Source organism: Phoxinus phoxinus (genome assembly GCF_949152265.1).
Source record: "Phoxinus phoxinus genome assembly, chromosome: 10".
Taxonomy (NCBI): domain Eukaryota; kingdom Metazoa; phylum Chordata; class Actinopteri; order Cypriniformes; family Leuciscidae; genus Phoxinus; species Phoxinus phoxinus.
The window spans coordinates 9,250,684-9,275,486 of NC_136885.1; the positions used below are offsets into that span (position 1 = coordinate 9,250,684).

Sequence of the window (24,803 nt, forward strand, 5' to 3'; positions counted from 1 at the left end):
AAGAAAAAAGCATGGCAGACAGAGTAGCATTTCAAATCTGCCTTGAAAAGCCTCATTCTCTACAGTCTTTCCAACTGCAGCTTTAAACAAGCTTGTATTTGGTTTCCGATTCCCCTCATAATGGCCTTCATTGTCACATTAACTATTTGTCCTTCTGTTAAGGGAGTCTCTTTTCTCTTCATATCTATTTGTGAGTGAAAAATGCTATTTTGCTGTTATTTTGTTCAAGGACACTGACGTGCACTGACAACTGGCGCTGGCCCGGAAAATCAATGTGGTGATTCACATGACTTCTTCCCTAACTCTGAAAACAAAGCAGGGCTCCAGACTGTGACTAAACGGTCACATTTGCAACCAAAAATATTAATTTGAGAATTATATTTTTACTGAGATCGCCACTGGCAACAATATAAATGTACATGTTATGGTTAAAAATTGCCTTTTTACCTGCATGTTCTCTGATGAGTAGTAATCACATCTTATGGTGTGTTGAAGTAATAAAATGAGACAACGCGCAACAAAGTTGCAGTGGAAGAAAACCTCACTGAGTTTGAGTGAGAACCAAAATATGCACGGGGACAGCGAGGAACAGCAAGACAAGAGTGTCCAGTCATATAAATGTATTTATGTGACAAACCAATGTCAAACCAAAATATTAGGGCCGGGACTCGATTAAAAAAATTAATCTAATTAATTAGAGGCTTTGTAATTAATTAATCGAAATTAATCGCATTTTAATCGCATATAAATATTTGACCTGAGAACAGTGAGAAGTAATTTTTTTCACATGGATTTTTAGTATACCATTGAATAATGACTGAATACATAAACTTAAGCAACAAAATATTGTTTATTTTTGTTTAACCAAGTCCAGCAGACCAGTGCTATTTTTGCCATTAAGTGTAACGTTAGCAATAGCCGTTCCGAATTCCTTGTTGCACAGCTTGCACACAACCATGCTCTTATAGGTTGTAAATAGTTTTTTCTTTGACACTGGTGGCTCATCCGATTTTGTTGTGTTATCCTCCTCGTCCGTCTCTCCCCCAATTTCACACAATAGATGTAAATAGAACGTTTTTTTAAAGCTAGCTAGCAACTGCTCACGCTGTTTAGTCCTGGATGTGTGTTGCTAGGCGATAAGTTGAGCTTCCAATCAAATAAAAGTAAACGCCTGGCATTGGCCAATCCACTGTTTTACCCGTTTACGGACACAGGTTTGGATGTACACAAACATGAAGAAAACAAAGTAACAGTAGACGGAAACGGTTTAATTTGAAACCAGGAAATTCTACTTTAGAAGTACATTTTCACAAAAAAACGGGACAATTCATGTCCCGGGAAAGAATATACATTTTCCGGGACTGTCGCTCAAAAAAGAGAACAATCCCTGGAAAACCGGGACGGGTGGCAACGCTAGAAGTTATCGTTTAAATACTGTCTATGGAAGTTGTGAACGATAGTTGGTGCTCCAGTATAATCGGTCCGCCTAAACTCATCCAGTAAGAAACGTTCGCGGTGCAAAAATAAGTGCGATTAAAATGCGTTAAAAATGTTTAAAGTCCCGGCCCTACAAAATATATCAGGCTTTTTCAAAGCCCTGATCTCTATCAAGCAACAACGCTGATGGCTGCCAGCATGAAAGAGAAAACGACAGAGACATGTCAATGAATGAACATGCAAGTACTGTAAAAGTGCAGAAAGGCTCCGATTTCGAGCACACAACGTGGATAAACTACAGCAGATATACATGTCAAATGTGTAGACACTAACTAATTGTTAACCATTCTCGTTATTAATTGATACGGATATGGATTATTATTCTCAATATCTTTTAATCTTTGCTGTTTTCTGTTACTGCCTGAACTACACATTAATTTGTATTGTAAATGCATTGTATTTAATTGTCACCTTTAATATGTTTGTTAATTTTAATAAACAATTAAACTTTCAGCTTTCAAATCCTGTCAATTTTATTACGAAATAAGCAATAAATGTAGTTGTGGCACTCTTTAACAAGGCCTGACAGATCGCTCAATCAGCACTTCGACCTTGGAAAGAGCTTGTATAAAACAGCTTAATAACAATCGTCACATAACGTCAAATTTGTCTCAGAAAAGCCATTCAATGCTCAAACTTGTTAGTCAGCAAGAAAATTAACTAGGTAACACTTTACTTGAAGGGGTGGGCATAAGACTGACATGACACCTTCATAATCATGACATGAGTCGTGATTATGAATGAGGTTTTATGCATGTTTATGACAACTGTCATTAAGTGTCATTTGCTAAATTCTGAAATTTTTAATGCGAAATATGACATTGTTTGAGATGTCTTTGTTATGACAACTTGACAAACCAATACATCATAACCTGTCAGTGTCATAACTTGACAATACCAAGACAACATAAATTGTCATAAATATGTCATAAACATGACAAGGCAGATTAATTATCAGACTTAAAGGAGCACTTCACCCGTGGGAACATTAATCTTTATTGAAAGTGGATCATATATGTAGTCGAAATGTAAAACAATTTTCGAATTTGGTGCCTTCTTGACCGAGAAAAGACAAAGTAACTTTAGAGTAGGGATGTTAACTGATGACCGTTTGACCGATGGTTGACCGTATCAACGTTAACCGATCAAATTTGTCGGTAAAAAAAAAAAAAAAGTGATCTCTAAATTAGGCTATTATAGACAGTGGCCTAAACGCTACTACAGTTAGCCGTCTCATTCCAAGATCTTTTTGTGTGAAGTGAACAAATCCCTCGCTCTCAATTTTTCATAACTCGCCTGTGTGTACTTAATAAATCAATAAAAACATTGGGTGCGAGGTCACAGCGTTTGGGTTCGCGCACTCACAAGGTTTGCAAAAAGTAAAGGCTACAGGCTAACACACTCGAGGTTAGAGCCAGAGCAGACGACAGGATGAAGCGTGCAAAGAAGAGTAGTGGGACCATTTCACCAAAAAGAAATGGTGAAATGTGTGTGTGTGAGCGGGAGGCAGAACGGCAGAGAGATGCGATAGAGTTGCGAAATTGCAGGCGCGGCGCGAAATGGCTGTTATTTCAAATAGCGTAACATTTTAAACTAATCGGTTAACCGGTTTCAACCGGCTAATGAGGCTCGGTGGTCGGTCAAGAATTTTTTCCGTTTTCGCAATCCCTACTTTAGAGCGCGTTTGTGTGAAAGACAACAACTCCCACAATGCACCACATTGCAAAGCTCCACAAGCCATTCCCACTAATCCCACTAATTATTTGCAGCAGACGGACTATCTCTGTCCGTATGCGCACAGGCACCACCAGTCCGCCACAGCTCGAGCCAGTCCGGGCCATCTACGCTAATTTTTGTGTCTTTGTTTATCCCGAGGTTTTCCCGCAGCCTGCCGGATCCAGGCCGTATCCCGATCTGACGAAGGACCTTCGCCTGGACCCGATGACAACGCAGTCCTGAAGTGCCAACTAGCCTCTTCCTATGGAGGATCCCTTTACCACTCTACAGATAAAGCGGGGATTATTTTTGTGGGGAAATTCGGCTCGCGTACCTACTACCCCGAAGTGATATAATAAAATTCTGTATCAAAATTTAAGGCAAGTAATTTGTTTAGACATGGTTTGCAGGGAATTAGAAACCTACGCATATATATATTCAAACTAGGGATGGGCATTTTTCAAAAATATTGCATTCGAATATTCGGGCTCATAAAAATCGAATATTCGTTTATTTAAATGACGTTTAACGAAAAAGACTATTTTTTACGTCATTTTTTTTTACGTTTTTGTCACCATTTCTGAACAAGCTTACGATTAGGCAATATACACAACAAGCTTACAATATATGTTAAAGTTTTCTTTTAGTTGAAAACATTAAACAGTTGGCCTATGTGTAAACAAAAAATATAAACAACAAAAGGATTTAAGATCAAGCAGCGCACGGAAAAAACAGAAAAAAACGCCTAATAAAGCAGAGTAGCAGACTGCGCCAGATATCGTACAGAACGTACACTCGAGTACGCATATGATTATGTTTATATTGTTTCACGTTCATGTTGAGAAAAACAATATCCACATGCAGGGGCGCCGCCAGCAATTTATGTTGGATTGAGAACGCGCTCCGCTGACAGACGTTTCAAAGACACAAAGATAACGGTGTTCTAAGTTTCTAACAGCACTTTGCGTTTTCTGTTCTTAAAGGTAGGGTAGGTCAGAATTGTCTAAAAAAACTTTTATTCAAATTTGTTTAAACTGTCTTTATATACCAATACATAATTAAAATGCAAGTACTCTAAAATAGAGAGTATAAAAAACTGAGTGACTCTAGTGTATTTAATCTTCAATAAACACAGCTCATTAATTCCATTCACTCCCACCTAAGAATGGGTGCACGACTGCGCGCACGTGGGCAGAGCCAATAATAGCGGCGGTAGTCATGGCGACGGAGAGTGACAGTCGCGCAAGCCAATCACTTGTTTCGTCCCGAATGGAATTAATGAGCATTAATTAATAATTAATGAGTTTTTTGAAGATTAAATACACTATAGTCACTCAATTTTTATACTCTCTTTTTCAAAGTACTTACATTTTAATTATGTATTGGTATATAAAGACAGTTTAAGCCAATTTGAAAAAAAGTTCTTTAGACAATTCTTACCTACACAACCTTTAAAGGCACACCGTGGAACTTTTGACCTAAAGAGTTGAAGCATATGAGTTGTTTTAAATGATTCCTCAGGCCAATATACAGTGTTTGACACTATCAATGCTCCGAGCGGGGCTGCCCTCTTGAAATACCGCCCATGTAAGTTTGGAGGAGACGGACCGTCTTTGGACAGGTCATGTGACCTGGAGAATGAATCACTCAAGGAGCTAACGCTTTTGCTACTATTTTTCCGCCTGCTCGACTCCTGGCCATGGCTGAGGCAAGGAAAAGTTTAAAACTGCTCCTGAGGAGGCAAGAAAGAGAAAACGCGAGAGGGATCGTGCTCGCAGAAAAACAAGAAGCTCTCTTGTTTCTCCCCGGCTCTCCCTCGTCGTCCTCCTCCTGTTTCGGGAGGGGACTCTGAAGATTATTCAAGGGGCGAAGAAAAAGATGACTGAAAATAAAACATAAACATCGGCATAAAAGTGGATATATAATGTAATATTTACTGCGAAGTCGGGAATTCGTGTAACAAAACTGATATGTCGTTTAGGTTGCTGCCTACTGCCGTTATTTGTTGGCTTCAGTTTGTTTCGACATTATGTGATCAAATACAGATTAAGATATACTGGTAATAATAATTAAGATATTGGCTGTTTATTAGTACTTATAATGCACCAATTAATGCCTTATTCTGCATGACCATATTCTGCATCCTTTAATCCAACCTATTACCTAACCTACTAACTATTAATAAGCAGTAATTAGGAGTTTATTGAGGCAAAAGTCAAAGCTAAAAGTTAGTTAAACGTGAGAATTGGACCCTAATCTAAAGTGTTAACCAGTTCACCAAATTATTAAATTAATTATAGCATTGTGTATATGTGACAGCACTGCATGATTATGTACATAGTACATATGAAAGTGCTATATAAATATAAATACCAAAATGGTTCACAAAGACCAGTAAAGTGCAGCTCACACCTGACTGTAAGCCGATGCATGTGCCAACACCTACACTCAGCAGGCTTTTTCTTCTAAATTCCCTCAATCCTCTTTTGCGGTTCCTAATCTACATCTCCTCTCTCCGGGTGTGGGAAGAAGGCTCGTCAGAGTACTGAACACTTCTCCTGGCACCGAGGACTCTGAGAAACCGTAGTATTTGCAAAAACAAGCTGCTCTGTAGCCAGTGAGAGGAGGAGGCTGTAGCATCACAGCAGTTGTGCGCTTTCATTGGTCACCTCTGCCAGACGTAACATTGTGTAGACCGAATTCAGTCACACTGTGAGCATGGTCTATTTTATGAATGAACAGTGAGACAAATACATAAATATACTGTTCATTGAAAACATAAAATCAATCAACATAGATGGTGTTCTAGTCTAAAACACCTTACGGAAAGGTATCTCTGAAAGAATATATTTAAGCATTTATATGCAAAACATTCTTAATAATGTTTTTCTCCAAAAGCACGAGGTTAAAAAAAAAATATATATATATATATACTGTAATACTGTCTTGTAAATAATTGCGGTATCCCACCCATCAGTGCTGACTTTCTATGAAGACAATGCCTGACAATCAAAGACGTGGAGATTTGGTGATGGAGTCACTGCCGCTCATTTCATTTGTCAAGAGTGCCACCTACAGATGGGTTAGGGTTATGATTAGGATAAACCCTATGATTCAGATGCTTAGAGGAATGTTTAGATATATATTCTTCAAAATGCAAGCACAAAGTCAGAGTATGTGTGGGTGTAATAAATTAATAAAATATTTTTGTACACATTACTGCTTATGTATTGATATCTTGGTGTATCAATGAATATATTAGATAATTATTTGCAGGATTTTAGTTATTGCTTTAAACATTTTCATTTATTGGCCAACCACAGTTATATGAATACAATTATTTGGAATGAAAGTATCAGAGCAAACGTAAAGGCAAAAAAAAAAAAAATAGCAAAAATGGTTGCTATAATCAGATGACTTGACAACTAAACAGACAAAACAATACCAACCATGTATCTTAAGTGTAGTTCAAACCAAATTTCCTGAGGTGCGATTATAGTAATTTTTATACATTCGGGAGGGAAAAAAGTGGCTCAACTGCTCAAAAAAACGCTCATGTGATATGTGACAGCAAACACATACAAGCGCCATGCTGAGAACAATAGTGTAAAAGAAAGAAATAAACAGAGGAAGCCGGCAAGGTACCCATGCTTGTCCTTGTCCCTGACTGAACATTACAGACAAATGAAAGAAAGGAAAAACAACTGTATAATTGACATCAAACGCTTTAAATTTCTCAGAGAAGATAATCACTCCAACTGAATGAAACTTTAAATTTCCTCAGGTTTAAAGCTTTAAAACATTTACCCCTAAAAATAGCAATAAACAGAAAAGGTAAACTGATTACACACAGAAGTTTTCCAATTTATAAAACCACATGTACAGCAAAACCTGGGGACACCAATGAATTCCTCATGTTACTGACATATAAATAGCCAGAACATGCAGCAAGTTTGTCTTGACTTCAGAATACAAGCCCTCAAAAGCAAGATCATTGCAGCGAGGGGACTCATTTCAGATAGTCTAGCTGATAACTGCCAAATGGCCATGCTGAGCATCACCAACACAAGAGGCCTAACTCATTAAACCTTGGTTGATGCTTTTTACATAAAACAACCACTGCAGATTCCTCTAGGGCTGTCACTTTTTATTCGATATTCGAATATGCATTCGAACATGACGTGAAATAACCATAATCGAACTTCAAATAAACTATTCGGTTTTTAAAGTGCCATGTCTAGCGTATTTTTTACAGTCTATGATAAGACCGTTTGCTTTTTATTTTTAAAAAGCGTGTTATTTTGAAAGGGTGTTATTTTGAAAGGGTGTTATTTTGAAAGCGTGTTACAGGCTGCTATGTTATAGTCAGATATGACGGCCCGCTGCAACACGCATCACCGCAGATGATCTATTCTTCAAGCGCCAAGCCAATGTGCAAACTATCGCAAATCAAAGTGAAAGTCAGTCGCAGACGCTTTAACACACAATAATAATAATCTTCATTAAAAGTAAAGAAACGAAATGATCTTACCAGGGCTGCCGCTCTCTCTTATTGCAGTCTTTGATGTTAGCTGATGATCAATAAAATGCAGCTCATATGTTGCTTTCGGTGACATTAAAACCATTAAATCTGCATATAGCGCGGGAATTGAAGATCGGATTTATATCCGGTTTAAACCACATTTAGGCCTATGTGACCAGGTGTAAATGGAATCGTTTTGATAGCTATCCGATCTGAGATGGGAATAGATATTTGAATATATTCGAATGCATAGGCTGGTATTTGATATCCGTTCGAATTAGATTTCTCTCAAAAGTGACAGCCCTAGATTCCTCCAAAGCTTTAACATGCGCCACTGTACCAAACACACTTTTATCAAGACTATGTCAACCCTCTATGCACACAGTGTCAATGGAATCACTATTGGCGTGTATTTGATTAGTTTACTCACCAAAATTGAGGCTCACACACAGACAGATTTTATGTCTAGCCCGAGACCACAACTAAAGATTTTTTTTAGTTGACTAAATGAATATCAACGTGTTGGAAAACACAGCAAGGAGATTTACTGAATATTAAGAATTTATTGGTTCTGTATTGGACATACGGACATATGTCTGTAAAGCAAGTATATGTTTGTATGAGTTTCAGTAAATTGTGACACGCTCCAGAAAGTAGTTCACAGAATGCAAAAAGTACATGCTGCTTGTTTTCTTTATTTTACAAAACTACAGGTTTTGTTATTGTGAATTTATACAAATAAAAGTAACTCTTTACAGTTTCAAATTTTATATTCTTATCTGTATGATCAAAAATGACAGTTATTTTCGCTTTTATCAGGAGAAAAAAAATGCAAGTTCACATTTAAAGTGGCTACCGTTAGGCTACTACGTATGCGTTTCAAATAATAAGCCATATTTAAGGGCGGTGAATGATAGGGGAACATTTGGATTTCCTACCCGACATGGACTACTGTAATTACCACATGGACCAGCAGTGTTAACGATCCGCACGACTGTGCTGCATAACTGTTTTAAATCTCTGCACAGATATTTAAAACAGTATGGATAGAAAAGTGTCAGTAAAAAAAAACAAAGTTGGGTATGGGTTAACATGTTAAATTAAATGCTCTTTTTTTTCATTCAACCGAAAATGTGCTGGGAGCCCACTGTTGCTATAGTAGCGAACATTATAAACATCAAAAGAATCATCTCATCAACAAAATGAGAAATTAAAAATCGTATGAATAGAAAAGTGCTAATACAAAACAAGTTGGGTATGGGTTAAAGTCGCCATGAAATCAAATTATACAATTCGTATTTTTATATTTAATATTGTAGTGTTTATTATAAATGATTTATCTGTGCACTTCATCCATTTAAAAAAAAAATGAATCTACCCTTATAATCCTTAAATCAAATACGTTATCCTTCCCTCTCGAAACGACTTCTCTTCCTGTCATGTGCTATGGCACGAGGGCGTGGCAACTCCCGTCAAACCGTTAGTTCTGCTATGAGCGAGAGATGGAGAGGAGGAGCGCAGAAGTAAAACCCTGCCCTCTATTCAATATTCCGTTTCACTTGGAAATGTCACAACATTGGAGAAAAGTTGTTTGTTACTTCAGGTTCACGAGGACGTTAACATGTTAAATTAACTGTTCTTTCTTTCGTTCAACAGAAAATGTGCTGAGAGTCCACTGTTGGTATAGTAACGAACAGATAAATCATGCAATCTTATTTCACTGTAGTTGCCAATGTTAAGGTTATTTCAGCTTTGTACAAAGTTTGCTTCCTTCGTATTTGGTTTAATTGTATTGTTAAAGAGGGCAAGCTTTACCATTCAACTGAACTGCGTTTATGCATTTTAGAAACTTACATTGTTCTTGCTCCAAGAATTGAAACATTGTTCAACTGCATCCTTGTCTGAGCCAAGTTTTCTATTTACTTCAACTGCTCAGTCCTCTGGTATTGTCAATGGCATGGATGGACCCATTTCAGGAGTTGCCATAATTAAAATTTAAAATCAGAATATGAGCTTACTAACTTACATTGACTAAAATATTGAAACGTTAGCATCACTGGCTTCCGGCAACATGTTAACGAGATAAGTTCTGACTGAAGGGTGACCGCTCTGACCTGACGTAGCTTCTCTTTTCTTATATTGAAATCCTCCAACATTTTTCTTTAAAACTTCATTTTAGACTTCTAATTCGTGATCAGCACTTTGTTTTGCTCTATCCTCTGTGCTTCCACGTTCATTAATTCTCACCTGTTGAATTCTCACTTGTCCTGTTGAAAAGAGACAGGTCCCCTCCTGGGATGGTGCTGCTCTTCTCTGTAGTAATTTGGCTAAAACATGACAAATTTATAGAGATAAAACATGACAAATTGGGCCCCAGGTCAGGAAGCAGACAGACTGGCTTAACCGACTGTCTGCCAGCTGCCTCGCGTCACCAAGGTCAGATAAATCCCATCACATAGAGTTTCTCTCACCTAGATATCATCATATAGAGACTGTGTCTGTTCCCCGAATTTGGAAATCCAAAAAACGTTAAAAAAGGTTAAAAATGTAATTGATGTTCAACAAATAAAAAACAGATATAATACAGATGAGCAAATGATAAAGCTTGGGTTGCTGAATATTCGACCGCTTACTCTGAAATCATATCATTAACAATGAGTGCTTTTGGATTATAAGCTAGATGTCCTGTGTTTGACAGAAACCTGGCTAAAACCAAACGATTACATTACTTAAAATGAGTCAAACGCACAAGATTACAGTTATAAACACGAACCTTGTCTGAAACGCAAAGGAAGAGGTGTTGCTGTAATTTACACAGGGTCCGAAATTAACACCTGCCAAGCTCCAAATGCTGGTAGATTTTCCGTATGGCGAGTAAATCTCAAGAGGCTGTCCGCCACACTGCGGGTGAATATACGTCATGCCAAAATAGTAATGTAATAAAATATGTTCGGACACTCGGGAGGAACTTTTAAGAAACTTTTAATAATAATTTAATTAATTTAAAGACAGGGATACAATTTGTTCAGTAAACCACTGTTTAAAAAGCAATTTTAGGTTTAGTTTTCTTCCCCCTGCTGTACCAAAACGTGACTTCAAAACCTGACTACGGTGTGTACCGTACCGTCAGTTTTGTGAACGGTCATACCCCTAATATATATATATATATATATATATATATATATATATTCCCTTCCCTCATTTCATCTCCTTCCCCCTCATCACAACAAAAACAATAATAAAGATATTGATATGATTTCCTTTTTGATATGGCTAACTGTGCACATCTTGGACATTATTTCCAAATATCAGACATAATTTTCCAACATGAAATCAACTAGTTCTCTCAATGCTAGCCCTATTAAGTTGTTCAAATATATACTGGACTCTGTTTTGCCTAGTGTATGTTCTACTTTCAACAGCTCCTTACCAAATAGCATTGTTTCATCCTGCTTTAAGCATGCTGTAGTACAGCCTTTGCTTAAAAAAAAAAAAAACTTCTGACCTCAATAATTATGTTCACATCTCAAAATTAACATTTGTTAAACAAGCCATCTCCTTACTTGGTTTCTATCAATATTCTGGATCCTTTTCTGTTTTAGAGCCAAACACAGTACTGAGTCTATCCTTTTAAATGTGGTAAACGCCCTCATATTATCTGTACACTTGGATAAATGTGCCATCCTTTTATTGATTGAGTTAAGTGCAGCTTTCAACACTGTGGATCACAGCTTCACCTCTGTTGGGTCCAACCTTGATCCAGCCATGCTCCATCTTTGAGTACCATAAGGTATCTTATATTTATGCAGATGATACCCAGCTTTATCTTCCTGTAAAATCTGGAATGAACTCTGTGTCTTCTGTTCGTATGTCTAAAGGACATTAAAGGCTGGATGGTTACAAATCTTCTCGAGTTGAATGAGAAAAAGACAGAAGTTATTCTGTTTTGCCCCCCACAACTACTTGACAATTCCAGCGCTTACCTGGGTCTACTTCAAACAAATATTCATACCAATGTCAAAAACCTGGGGGTTATCTTTGATCCTGATCTAAAGCTGACAAACAAATAAATTCTGTAGCCAGCACCAGCATTTTACAGCTTAAGGGCTTCGTAAGCTCAAAACTTGTTTTATTTTCAATTATTTGGAGACTGTTATTCAACTATTCATATTTACTAGGCTTGATTACTACAGCGCTTTATGTTCCAGAATTAAATCGGTTCTCATTTTTATTTCACTGTCCTGTGAAATAAAGTACCAACTTTGTATTTTGTATATTAGATATTTTCTTACAATTCATTTTATTTTAAAATCTATATTTTAATTTATTTAGGTTTATACATAACGGGTCTATATTATTAATTTATGTTTTTTGCAGCATGATGCTCTAACCCTACGTTGAGCAGCACTTTGTGCTCTTTGATACCAATCTTTCATTTTTTAAAAAAGTCACATGTCTAGTATCTGTAAAACAGCATTTTTCCATCTTAAAAATATATCTAAATTACGCCATATGCTCTCATTGACAAATGCGGAACAATTAGTTCATGCTTTCATGACCTCAAGGCTAGATTATTGTAATGCTCTACTGGGTGGTTGCCCTGCACGCTTAAACAAACTACAGCTAGTTCAAAACGCAGCAGCTCGAGTTCTTACCAGAACCAGGAAGTATGACCATATTAGCCCAGTTCTGTCAACACTGCATTGGCTGCCTATTAAACATCGTATGAATTTTAAAATATTGCTGATTACTTACAAAGCACTAAATGGTTTAGCTCCGCAGTACTTGAGCGAGCTCTTAATGCATTATAGTCCTTCACGTCTACTGCAATCTCAAAATTCCGGCCAGTTGGTAATACCTAGAATATCAAAATCGACTGCTGGCGGTAGATCCTTTTCCTATTTAGCACCAACACTTTGGAACAGTCTTTCTACTATTGTCCGGGAAGCAGACACACTCTGTCAGTTCAAAGCTAGATTAAAGACACATCTCTTTGACCTAGCATTCACATAATACATTATAGACTTCTATAATTCAAAGTTAGGCTGCATAGATTAGGTCAGCCGGAACTGGGAACACTTCCCATAAATCCTGATGTACTCGTTACATCATAAGAAGAATGGCATCTACGCTAATTTTAGTGTCTTTGTTTATCCCGAGGTTTTCCTGCAGCCTGCCGGATCCAGGCCGCATCCAGATCTGACGAAGGACCTTCGCCTGGACCCGATGACAACGCAGTGCTGAAGTGCCAACTAGCCTCTCCCTATGGAGGATCCCTTTACCACTCTACAGATAAAGCATTGTGGGAAAATTCGGTTCGCGTACCTACCCCGAAGTGATAAAATAAAATTCTGTATCAATTTATAGGCAAGTAGTTTAAGGCTTGGTTTGTAGGGAATTACAAACCTGCGCACATATGTGACCCGCCACGGAAAGTAAGGACACAAGTCGGCAGCACAACTTTTGAGCAAAATGAGAAAGAAGCGTTTTTTTTCAAAACTGGTGATTTTCGCTTTTTTGCAGAATCTGTTAGTTGAGATCACGAAGAAGCCTCTCCATGTTTTAGATATCAATATTGGTATATTTAAAATCTTACATTTTTAGGTTGAAATCGGCTTGTTTTGTGAGATTCTAGCTCGCAGTAGGGGCGTGTCATTGTCTGTGTGTATTTCCATACTGGATAAGCCGGCTTTTGTTTCTTTTGTTATTGCCCCCGCCCCCCAAGGGAACAGCGTGGTAGGACTGGGCGATATAATATTGATATAAAAATATATTGATATATTTTTAAATGGGATATGGAATTAGACCATATCGCATCGATATAGTTCAAAGTTGCGCTGTGATCCTTGCTACAAGCAAGCTGCTGCGTGCTTTGTAGCAGTCGGCGTCTCAACAGCCCAGTGTACAACGCGACAAATACTCACATTAAATGTTTACGCAGAGGAACAGGACACTGCAGTTCTCAAAAGTTCATTATTTGCATGTGCTTTAAAGCCTTGCCGTTTAAACATGTCATTCGCTGCTGAAGCGCTGTTCTAATGCGCTTTTCTGCGCGCAAACAGCCGACGCGCGCATGCACTAAAAGCCCGTCTAACAGCGCCTGGATACTGGACTAAGTTATCTTTCGAGTCTTTTTGAGCTAATACTGTCAAATACACTCAAGGTTTACATAAAGAAAGTTGGTTATGTCTAAATTGAGAGAAATCTGCGTGTCATATTATGCGTACATATTAGACGCGTTGCTTTCAGGTCTTAAAGAGATAGTAGCCCTAATAGTAAACATGCAGCCACTTGTCCTTAAAGGGATTGTTCACCCAAAAATAAACATTTTGTCATTCTTTACTCACTCTAATGTTGTTCCAAACCTGTATTTATTTATTTCTTGTGCTGAACACAAAAGAAGATATTTGGAAGAATGTGGGTAACCAGACAGTTGCTGGTCCCCATTGACTTCCATAGGAAATAAATATAGAAGTCACTGGGGAACATCAACTGTTTGGTTACCCACATTCTTCCAAATAACTTCAACAGAATAAAGAAACATATTCACATATTCAGGTTTAAAACAACTTGAGAGAGTAAATGATGACAATTAACTAAACATTTGGGGAGAACTATACACTTAATGTTAATAAAACAACATGTGCTTTACAGCTTTACAGGGGGAGCTTTACAGGGGGTATGGCTTATCTAAATGAGATGTAAATTAGCCCTATTGTCACTCCCAGCAGCAGAGAGGTGAGAACTGCTCAATCTTTAGAGGCAGATTTCTCCACTTTGAATTTTTTTGAGTGCCTACCTTCAAATGGCCACAACTTCTCCAAATATTATCAGATTACCATGTGTTACACATCGTTGGAAAGCTTGGAGACTACACTTTCAGAATCTGTGAATAACTCAACATGCTCCAGAACCGAATTGTGTCCCTACTTTCCGTGACCGGTCACATATATTCAAAAGAACATGACTATAGAATTAATTCTTGATGCGCATCAGTGACGGAAGTGAATCAATCGAAACTAACTTTAGCTGGAAAATAACATTATTCAAGAACCGCTATAATGCCAAGACAATCTCTGTTACCTTAAATTATACGTTTATCTCTAAAGATGCAGAGACAATCTACATTGTTAAAAGCGCTATATAAATAAAGATGACTTGACTTTCATCTTGTTCTGGTTACACTATTTTAAGGTGTCATTGTTAGTGTAATTATAATATTTAAGTACTGAGTAATATTAATTAATAGCATCAACTCATTATAGGGTTAGGGAAGGATTTGGCAAGATTAGGGTTTGGTTGAGGGTAAATTGCATGTTATTATGCATAGTTTACTGTTATTACTTTGGTGAGTACATGTAACAAGGACACTGTAAAATAAAGTGTTACCCTTGTTTTTAAAGTGCTATATAAATAAAATTTGACATTGAAGACAGCAGATAGCCTAATCTGTTTACATAGAGTACCTGTTATCTTATAGCCGCTGGCAGCCAACTGCCCCGCCATATATTCACCATCAGAGCTGTTGTGAGAGCAGCCCCACGTCCTCACCCAGATTGTCTGTGTGCCAGGAATCACACTGTAAATAAGGCAGAAGATTAAAGGTTTATCATCTAGGAATGCTTGTTGTCCAGGGTTGTTTGGATGTTATATTCTGATACACATTGATCTAGAAATAAATATAAAAAAATAGCTGAAAAACAATGTAGTAAAAATCTGAATCTATACTGTAAAGCAGTCATCTTCAAGATAGTTTAATAGTGATTACATTGTTGTAGATCTGACATGGCCCACAGGTGTCAAACATTTATTTCCAAGCTTTATCCACTAGATGGCAATATTTAATCAGTGTAACTAACTATGAAAAAATGATAGGTTTCATTCAGATATTTATTTTATGTAGTGATGCACCAATCCTGATTTTCCATGGGCAATTCAGGTTTTTTTTTTTCAAGCAAATTGGCTGATTCAGATACCGGTTGCCTTTTTTTATGCAGATTTATTTGTTGTTTATTGGCTCTATGATATGGGGCAGTCATACGGCCTAATGGTTAGAGTCAGACTGGTAACCCGAAGGTAGCAGGTTCGATTCTCAATACCGACTGAGGCAGCAAAAATGGCTGCCCACTGCTCCGGGTGTGTGTCCACAGTTTGCAGTGTGTGTGCACGCGTTCACTAATACTCATACTACTGTGTGTGCACTAACTTGGAAGGGTTTATTTACGATACTTGGCCTTCACATGTCACTTTCACTATAAAAGGCATTTACAATTAGAGGCAATTTTCTTTGCGTCCGTCTCTGGCCTGTATTAACATTCTGTTTACAGACTTCGCAATATTTCCATACAAATGGCATTTTGGGAAATTATTGTAATAGTTTGTGCAAGTCCAGAATAGAGATCACTCAAAATAAAACGGTTTCGATTTATGGCCAGTTGACTGGTGCACCTCTATTTTATGTTTGTTTCTGTTGTAACTTCATCATCATAGGAGCCTACTGTTGCTTTAGCGACAAATGCAACTTTAAATGTATTCTTACTTCAATATCCCTTTTACACAGCAATTATTGCAAATTAACGTAAAATTACCAGAACGACTTTTCTGGTAAACAAAAATGGGCTGTTGTTCACACATGATCTCTTAAAGGCCAATTCACACTGCAAAGACAGACGCAGACCAACGGCGACAGTCACTAGATTACAGCATTATGAATAAGATACTCTAATTCCGATTCAGCATGTTCAATCAGCAAAAACAAGCTCCGACAGACACCAACCCACTCCAACAAGGGGTAACATGTTCTTGGATATTTAATTCAAATTGCATAGTTAATGTCATTGTATGACCCATTTCAGGGGAGGCCAAAATGATGATAAATCATTTTAGAATGATAAATATGAAGATTATTTTCTATAGCTGATTGATTTTAAAGTATATGAAGATACACATTAATGCCTGGCTCAGATTACACTATTTCAGCCCGATTTTGAGAGTGCAAGTGTGCGAGCGTGTTAGTGTGCGAGCGTGTTAGTGTGCGAGCGATAGTGTGCGAGCGATAGTGTGCGAGCGATAGTGTGCGAGCGATAGTGTGCGAGCGATAGTGTGCGAGCGATAGTGTGCGAGCGATAGTGTGCGAGCGATAGTGTGCGAGCGATAGTGTGCGAGAGTGCGAGTGAGTAAACGTGCGAGAGTGTGAGTGAGTAAGCGTGCGAGAGTGCGAGTGAGTAAGCGTGCGAGTGAGTAAGCGTGCGAGTGAGTAAGCGTGCGAGTGAGTAAGCGTGCGAGTGAGTAAGCGTGCGAGTGAGTAAGCGTGCGAGTGAGTAAGCGTGCGAGTGAGTAAGCGTGCGAGTGAGTAAGCATGCGAGTGAGTAAGCGTGCGAGAGTGCGAGTGAGTAAGCGTGCGAGAGTGCGAGTGAGTAAGCGTGCGAGAGTGCGAGTGAGCGAGTGAGTAAGCGTGCGAGTGAGTAAGCGTGCGAGTGCGAGTGAGTGAGCGCAGGGCTCGCAAAATCGCCCAGTCGGGCTACCAAAATGCATAACCGGCCTGCCCGACGGGCTATCTGAAATAGTGTTCGCTTCAGTCTTGTTATAATCAGATTCAGCGCGTTCTTCGTCTTCAATCCGCAGTGGCGCCGAACAGAGCGCACGTCAGAAACAGAGGACAGGGTGTGTGTGTGTGTGTGTGTGTGTGTGTGTGTGTGTGTGTGTGTGTGTATCTGAGCCTCATTGGTCTGTCACTGCTCGTCAATGTCAGAATATTAGAGATTACCAATCAAATTCATCAATCCGCAATCAATCCGCAGTGGCGCCGAACAGAGCGCACGTCAGAAACAGAGGACAGGGTGTGTGTGTGTGTGTGTGTGTGTGTGTGTGTGTGTGTGTGTGTGTGTGTGTGTGTGTGTGTGTGTGTGTGTGTATCTGAGCCTCATTGGTCTGTCACTGCTCGTCAATGTCAGAATATTAGAGATTACCAATCAACTTTGTTACATCTTAGGTGATTTGAATATAAATATTTAAAAAAATAATCCAGATACATTTACTGCAGATTTTCTAAATATACTTTATTCTAGTTATTTTTTCCCTCATTCATAAACCTACTCGAGTAAAGGAGAATTCAGCAACTTTGATAACATCTTAACAAATCATTTGAGTGAAGGAATGAAATCTGGAGTCTTGTATTTGGATTTGTCTGATCATTTCCCTATATTTCAATTCTCGTTAATCAAGTTTAATACAACCAAACAAAAAAAGAAAAATATGCTTAAAAGAGTTATGAGCAAGTTAAATGTTTCTAAATTTAAAGATATGCTTGCCAGTACTTCATGGAATGATCTTTATAAAGAAGAAAATGCTAATTTTGCATATCAAAATGTTATGAAAAGTATTAGCAGTAGTTTCAATGAATGTTTTCCAATTATTAGCTCTACTAGGAAATATAGTCAGGCCTTTAGTAAGCCTTGGTTTACAGTTGACTTGTTGAAGTTGCTGAGGAAAAAGAATAAATTGTGCAAAAAATATATTTCAAATCCTACACCCCTTACCCGTGGTGCTTATACATCTTGTAGAAATAAATATACTTATTACATTAGATCATCAAAAAAGAAATATTTCTGTGAGAAATTTAAGAGGTGTTCAAATGATACTAAAACCACATGGAAAGTTATAAATCAATTGCTGCATAGAGATAAGTCTCATTCTGAATTACCTTCAGTTTTTTATGAAGGTGATAATTCTTTTAATAACTCATTTGATATAGCTCAAAAATTTAATAACTTTTTTGTTAACATCGGACATGAATTAGCCAATAAAAGTTCCTGCTGGAAATGGTAATCCACTAGATTATATTATAAGGAATTATCCTTCTATTTCTTTTTTTCAGCCTCCTGATGTTCAGGAAATAAGTGATATTATGGATGAAATGAAGACATCTTCAACCGGCCATGATAACATTTCTTTATTCCTTGTCAAACAGATCAAGCAGTTTATTTTGCAGCCACTGGTTTTCATTTTTTCACTTTCTTTGAAAACAGGAGTTGTACCAGATGATTTAAAGGTTGCCAAAGTTATTCCTCTGTTTAAAACAGATGATCCGTGTTGCTTCAATAATTATAGACCCATATCCATATTGCCTTGTTTTTCAAAAATATTGGAAAAAGTTATATATAAAAGGATCTTATTCCATCTTGATTCTAATTTAATTCTTTATAAACATCAGTATGGCTTCAGGAAAAGTCATTCCACATCTATGGCCTTGCTTTATTTGATTGACAAAGTTTCCTCTGCATTAGAAAATAATGAATTTATCTGTAGTATATTTGTCGACTTCTCAAAAGCTTTTGATACAGTCAACCATCATATTCTTTTGAAAAAATTGCAAAAATATGGATTTCATGATGTTACACTTGAATGGTTAAAAAATTATATTTCAAACAGACAACAGTTTGTTTGTGTTAATGGATGCTATTCCAACAAAGCCAGACTACTTTGTGGGGTCCCACAGGGGTCCATTCTTGGACCACTATTATTTCTTATTTATATTAATGATTTATCAAATGTGTCAAATATTCTTTTCCCAATAATGTTTGCAGATGACACAACTTTAGTTTATTCTCATTCAAATTTTAATTTTCTGATTAAAAATGTAAATACTGGTTTAACTGCATATGCTACATGGTTCAAATTAAATAAGTTATCGCTGAATACAAAAAAATCTAATTATATCATTTTTAGTGGGAAAAAATCATATTCTAAGAACCTCTCAAAAGTCAAAATGGAGACTGTGGAGATATCCCAAGTTTCAACAACAAGATTCCTTGGAATTTTTGTTGATGAGAACTTGAATTGGAAAACACAAATTGACTGGGTTAGCAAGAAAATAAATAAATCTATTGGTATAATTAGGAGGATTAGCAATCTTATTACTACAAATTGTCTTCTTACACTCTATTACAGTTTAATTTATCCATATCTTTCATATTGTAATATAGTGTGGGCAAGCACTTTTCCTTCTACACTTCATAGAATTTTGGTTCTTCAGAAACGTTTTGTTAGGATTGCAACCCGATCTGAGTCACATTCTTCATCTGTGCCTCTATTTCAGAATCTACAGATACTTACTGTGTATGATATTAATATCACTCAAATATGTGTTTTTATTTATAAGGTATATTTTAATTATGAAAATATCCCAGAGCACTTCATGACTTATTTTAAATTTAACTCACAGGTTCACTCTTATTCAACTCGTCAATCATTAGATCTTCATTTTCCAAAGTTTCTTAAGTGCAGAGGTCAATTTACTATCAGATTTAGGGGTACCAAATTATGGAACAGTTTTTCCCACTTAGCAATTAACTCCTCATTAAAATGTTATAAAAGAGATTTAAAAGCCCATTTAATTGCTGTTCTAAATTTTTAATATAGATATTATTATTTATTTATTTTTTATGTTATGATCATATTTTTTGTTTATTATTTTCATTACTGTATTCGTCATTAAAATTTGTTGATGGTATGTGTAGTTATACATGTATGTGCATGTTGTGTTTTGTGTGTTTGTTATGGATATATGTCATTTCATTAGTTTGTTGTTACTTTTATGTAGTATAATGTTTTTTTGTTTTTGTTTTGATTTTATTGTAATTATGTTTATAGGTGGAGGCGTTAAATAAGCCCAGTTGGGGTTTTTTTGCCTCTTCCTGCACATCATTAAATTGATAATATTTGTTTTATTTTTGATTATATATTTTATGTTTTGTTATTATTATTTTTTGTCATTTTGTATTTCATGGTGCAAAAATATAAATAAATAAATAAATAAAAAATAAATAAATAAATCAAAGTAGGCGGGATTTATATTCACAGAAGCTAGTACTGAGCGCGAATTTGAGCAGAGCGACTCGACGCTTCAGTTTATGGTCAAGTGCGATAATGTAAGTAGCTAAACTAAATATTTCACATTTGACTTTTTTTTAGGTCATAAATGTTAAACAAATGACAAATTATCAGGCAAACGAATTTACTTGTCTAATTTCGCCATTTTGAACTGAAAATAGGCCTTTGACTCGTGGAATGTAATTCGTTTACTGTCATTGTGAGGGGACGAGAAACAAAGCCGTTTTCATCTTGTTAGGCACAATATTAATAACGAATGTGTACATGTTGAGAATTAATATAGTACAATTTGTAGCCTTCAGTAAATTAAAAGGGGAAGAGAAAATGAGGAGACAGAGAAAAAGAAAGAGTGATGGATAAGAAGTGGGAGCAGGTATTGACAAATACTGCCCGCTGACATGGTTTTAAAGCTATTTCTTATCCTTTTTTTGGCCTTCAAACGTATTGAAATGCACATATCAGAGAAATAAAAAAATTTAACCCCCTAACAACCTTACATTTAGGACCTATTTGATTATAAAGCCCTGTCTATGGCCCTGTATTTAAGATCAATAATGAATGTGTACATATTGTGAATAAATTTAATAAACTTAGTTAGGCTACCTAGCTTTCCTAGTAGCTTTCAGTAAATGAACGTTTCTGAGAAAATGATTCATAAATCAACCTATCAGCTGACCCCAAGTTTACTTTCGTCATTGACAGACAAAAATGAAAAGCCTATCAGTCAAAGCTCAGCTTTAGGACGGGAAGAGCCAGAGCAAGAGAAAAACAAAGAGAAAAAGAGTGATGCTGATGAGGAGAGAAAAATAATCAGCTGTGTGTAGGGGTGGGCGATATGGCAAAAATATGATATCACGATTTTTTTCAGGAAAATCACGATTCACGATTTTATCACGATTCCTTTTCATGTTGGTTTTACTATTTTGCAAGTGACTGAGCATCACAGCCAAACTAATGTCCCTATTTTAAAAACAAAGCCTTAGGTAACAAAATATAAAATAAAAAAGAATGGCAGATATTTAGGCCAAAGTGGCGAAGATAAAAAAATCTTTGTCATTTTCTTTGTTATTAAAAATTAAGAACAAAGATACACATACACAACTTAATATACAAATTAAATAAACAGTGCTTTATTTTTTCAGCTGGTGAATTTAACAGCATTGAAGAAAGTAATTAAATGAACAAATATGAAAATAAAACACAACATCGACTTCACTGTATACATTTTACATTGATTCTTATTAAAGCTACTATTAAAGTTCTCAGTCAAGAGTGAGTGAGATGCTCTTTGTATTTTGTTGTTTTATTAAGGGATAGTTCTCCCAAAAATTGTAATTCTCTCAAGCCGTTTTAAACCCGACTAAGTCTCCCTCTTCTGTTGAAAATAAAAGTTATTTGGAGGAATGTGGGTAACCAAACAGTTGATGTACCCCAGTGACTTAATAATAGTTTTTTCCTACTATGGTAGTCAATGGGGACCAGCAACCGCCCGGTTAGCCACACTCCTCAAAATATCTTCTTTTGTGTTCAGCACAAGAAAGAAATTAATACAGGTTTGGAACAACATTAGAGTGAGTGAGTAAATAATGACAGAATTTTTATTGTTGGGTAACTGTCCCTTTAAGGACAAGTGGCAGCATGTTTACTATTAGGGCTACTGTCACTTTAAGATCTGCGCGCAACGAGTCTAATATACACGCATTTGACAAGCAGAATTTTTCTTAATTTTTTCTATTGTTCTTTCACTTTAGACATAACCAACTTTGTTTATGTAAACCTTGTGTGTATTTGACAGTATTAGCGCAATAAGACTCGAAAGATAACTTAGCCCAATAATCAGATGCTGTTAGACAGGCTTTTAGTGCATGCGCGCGTCGGCGGGTGTAACGTTATTGCGCTCAGAAAAGCGCCCGTTAGAACAGCACATCAGCAGCGAATGACATGTTTAACTGGCAAGGCTTTAAAGCACATGCAAATAATTCATTTTTATGAACTACAGTGTCCCGTTCCTCTGCATTGCATGTGGATATACGTCGCGCTGTACCGTATGTTGAGACGGAGGCGCCAGAAATGCAAACTGATAAAATGCACGATCCTACGATATTTCTTCAAAAGCAGATCGTGGAGACATTTTAATCGTCCACGATCAAAAATCGTAATATCGCACACCCCTATCACTGAGGTCCCAAATGTGAGGTAGACTAGTTAGGGGTGTTCGGGGGCCAATCTGCAATAATTTTCTCGGGGGCCCGAGAAAATTTTGATTTCTCTGATCTACATATGTGCATTTTAAGATGTTTTGAATGCCAAAAAAATTGGACAACAATAGCTTTAAAACCATGTCACACAGCTAGGGGTGTGCGATATTACGATTTTTGATCGTGGACGATTAAAATGTCTCCACGATCTGCTTTTGAAGAAATATCGTAGGATCGTGCATTTTATCAGTTTGCATTTCTGGCGCCTCCGTCTCAACATACGGTACAGCGCGACGTATATCCACATGCAATGCAGAGGAACGGGACACTGTAGTTCATAAAAATGAATTATTTGCATGTGCTTTAAAGCCTTGCCGGTTAAACATGTCATTCGCTGCTGATGTGCTGTTCTAACGGGCGCTTTTCTGAGCGCAATAACGTTACACCCGCCGACGCGCGCATGCACTAAAAGCCTGTCTAACAGCATCTGATTATTGGGCTAAGTTATCTTTCGAGTCTTATTGCGCTAATACTGTCAAATACACACAAGGTTTACATAAACAAAGTTGGTTATGTCTAAAGTGAAAGAACAATAGAAAAAATTAAGAAAAAATCTGCTTGTCAAATGCGTGTATATTAGACTCGTTGCGCGCAGATCTTAAAGTGACAGTAGCCCTAATAGTAAACATGCTGCCACTTGTCCTTAAAGGGACAGTTACCCAACAATAAAAATTCTGTCATTATTTACTCACTCACTCTAATGTTGTTCCAAACCTGTATTAATTTCTTTCTTGTGCTGAACACAAAAGAAGATATTTTGAGGAGTGTGGCTAACCGGGCGGTTGCTGGTCCCCATTGACTACCATAGTAGGAAAAAACTATTATTAAGTCACTGGGGTACATCAACTGTTTGGTTACCCACATTCCTCCAAATAACTTTTATTTTCAACAGAAGAGGGAGACTTAGTCGGGTTTAAAACGGCTTGAGAGAATTACAATTTTTGGGAGAACTATCCCTTAATAAAACAACAAAATACAAAGAGCATCTCACTCACTCTTGACTGAGAACTTTAATAGTAGCTTTAATAAGAATCAATGTAAAATGTATACAGTGAAGTCGATGTTGTGTTTTATTTTCATATTTGTTCATTTAATTACTTTCTTCAATGCTGTTAAATTCACCAGCTGAAAAAATAAAGCACTGTTTATTTAATTTGTATATTAAGTTGTGTATGTGTATCTTTGTTCTTAATTTTTAATAACAAAGAAAATGACAAAGATTTTTTTATCTTCGCCACTTTGGCCTAAATATCTGCCATTCTTTTTTATTTTATATTTTGTTACCTAAGGCTTTGTTTTTAAAATAGGGACATTAGTTTGGCTGTGATGCTCAGTCACTTGCAAAATAGTAAAACCAACATGAAAAGGAATCGTGATAAAATCGTGAATCGTGATTTTCCTGAAAAAAATCGTGATATCATATTTTTGCCATATCGCCCACCCCTACTCAGTGATGATAAAACCCTGCCATCTGCATGTTAATGAAACTAGTTAATTGTGAGCGGTAGACCCTAACCCAAAGTATTACCTTTTTTTTTTTTTTTTATCATACCCTCATTGGGGGCTGAGCCACAGACAGATTCATGTTCCATACTGGTCACACACATTTCACTTCAGAGAACCAGATGTATATTTGTATTGATGATTCTAATTTGATTATTTTATATCCAATTGTTGATATTTGTGTTCTGAAAAAGTTTTTGATTCATGTTTTGACTCCTAACCAATTTTCTACATTAAAAATGGTCTTTTTATGTGGGCTAGTAAAATTAATTTCGGGCTACCAAAATCTGAAGAGTGCCTGCCCAAAGGGCTACCAGCGATTTAGAAATTGTGCGAGCCCTGGAGCGTGCGAGTGAGTAAGCGAGTGAGCGAGTGATAAGTGTGCGAGCGAGTAAGTGTGCGAGCGAGTGAGTGTA

The 24,803-nt window shown here is 36.9% G+C and overlaps 1 protein-coding gene across 2 annotated transcripts in view; it reads right to left on the reverse strand.

The window, feature by feature from the left end:
- cdkal1 (CDK5 regulatory subunit associated protein 1-like 1) overlaps nucleotides 1-24,803 on the reverse strand; it is a 410,090-nt gene that overhangs the window by 372,804 nt on the left and 12,483 nt on the right. Inside the window, exon 3 of one of the 2 annotated variants that reach the window (XM_079627099.1) lies at nucleotides 15,202-15,314. The exons of the other annotated variant lie outside the window; for it this stretch is intronic. Within the exon in view, the coding sequence (XP_079483225.1) occupies nucleotides 15,202-15,314 (113 nt within the window). The remainder of the gene's footprint in view (nucleotides 1-15,201; nucleotides 15,315-24,803) is intronic. 2 annotated transcript variants of the gene reach the window in all.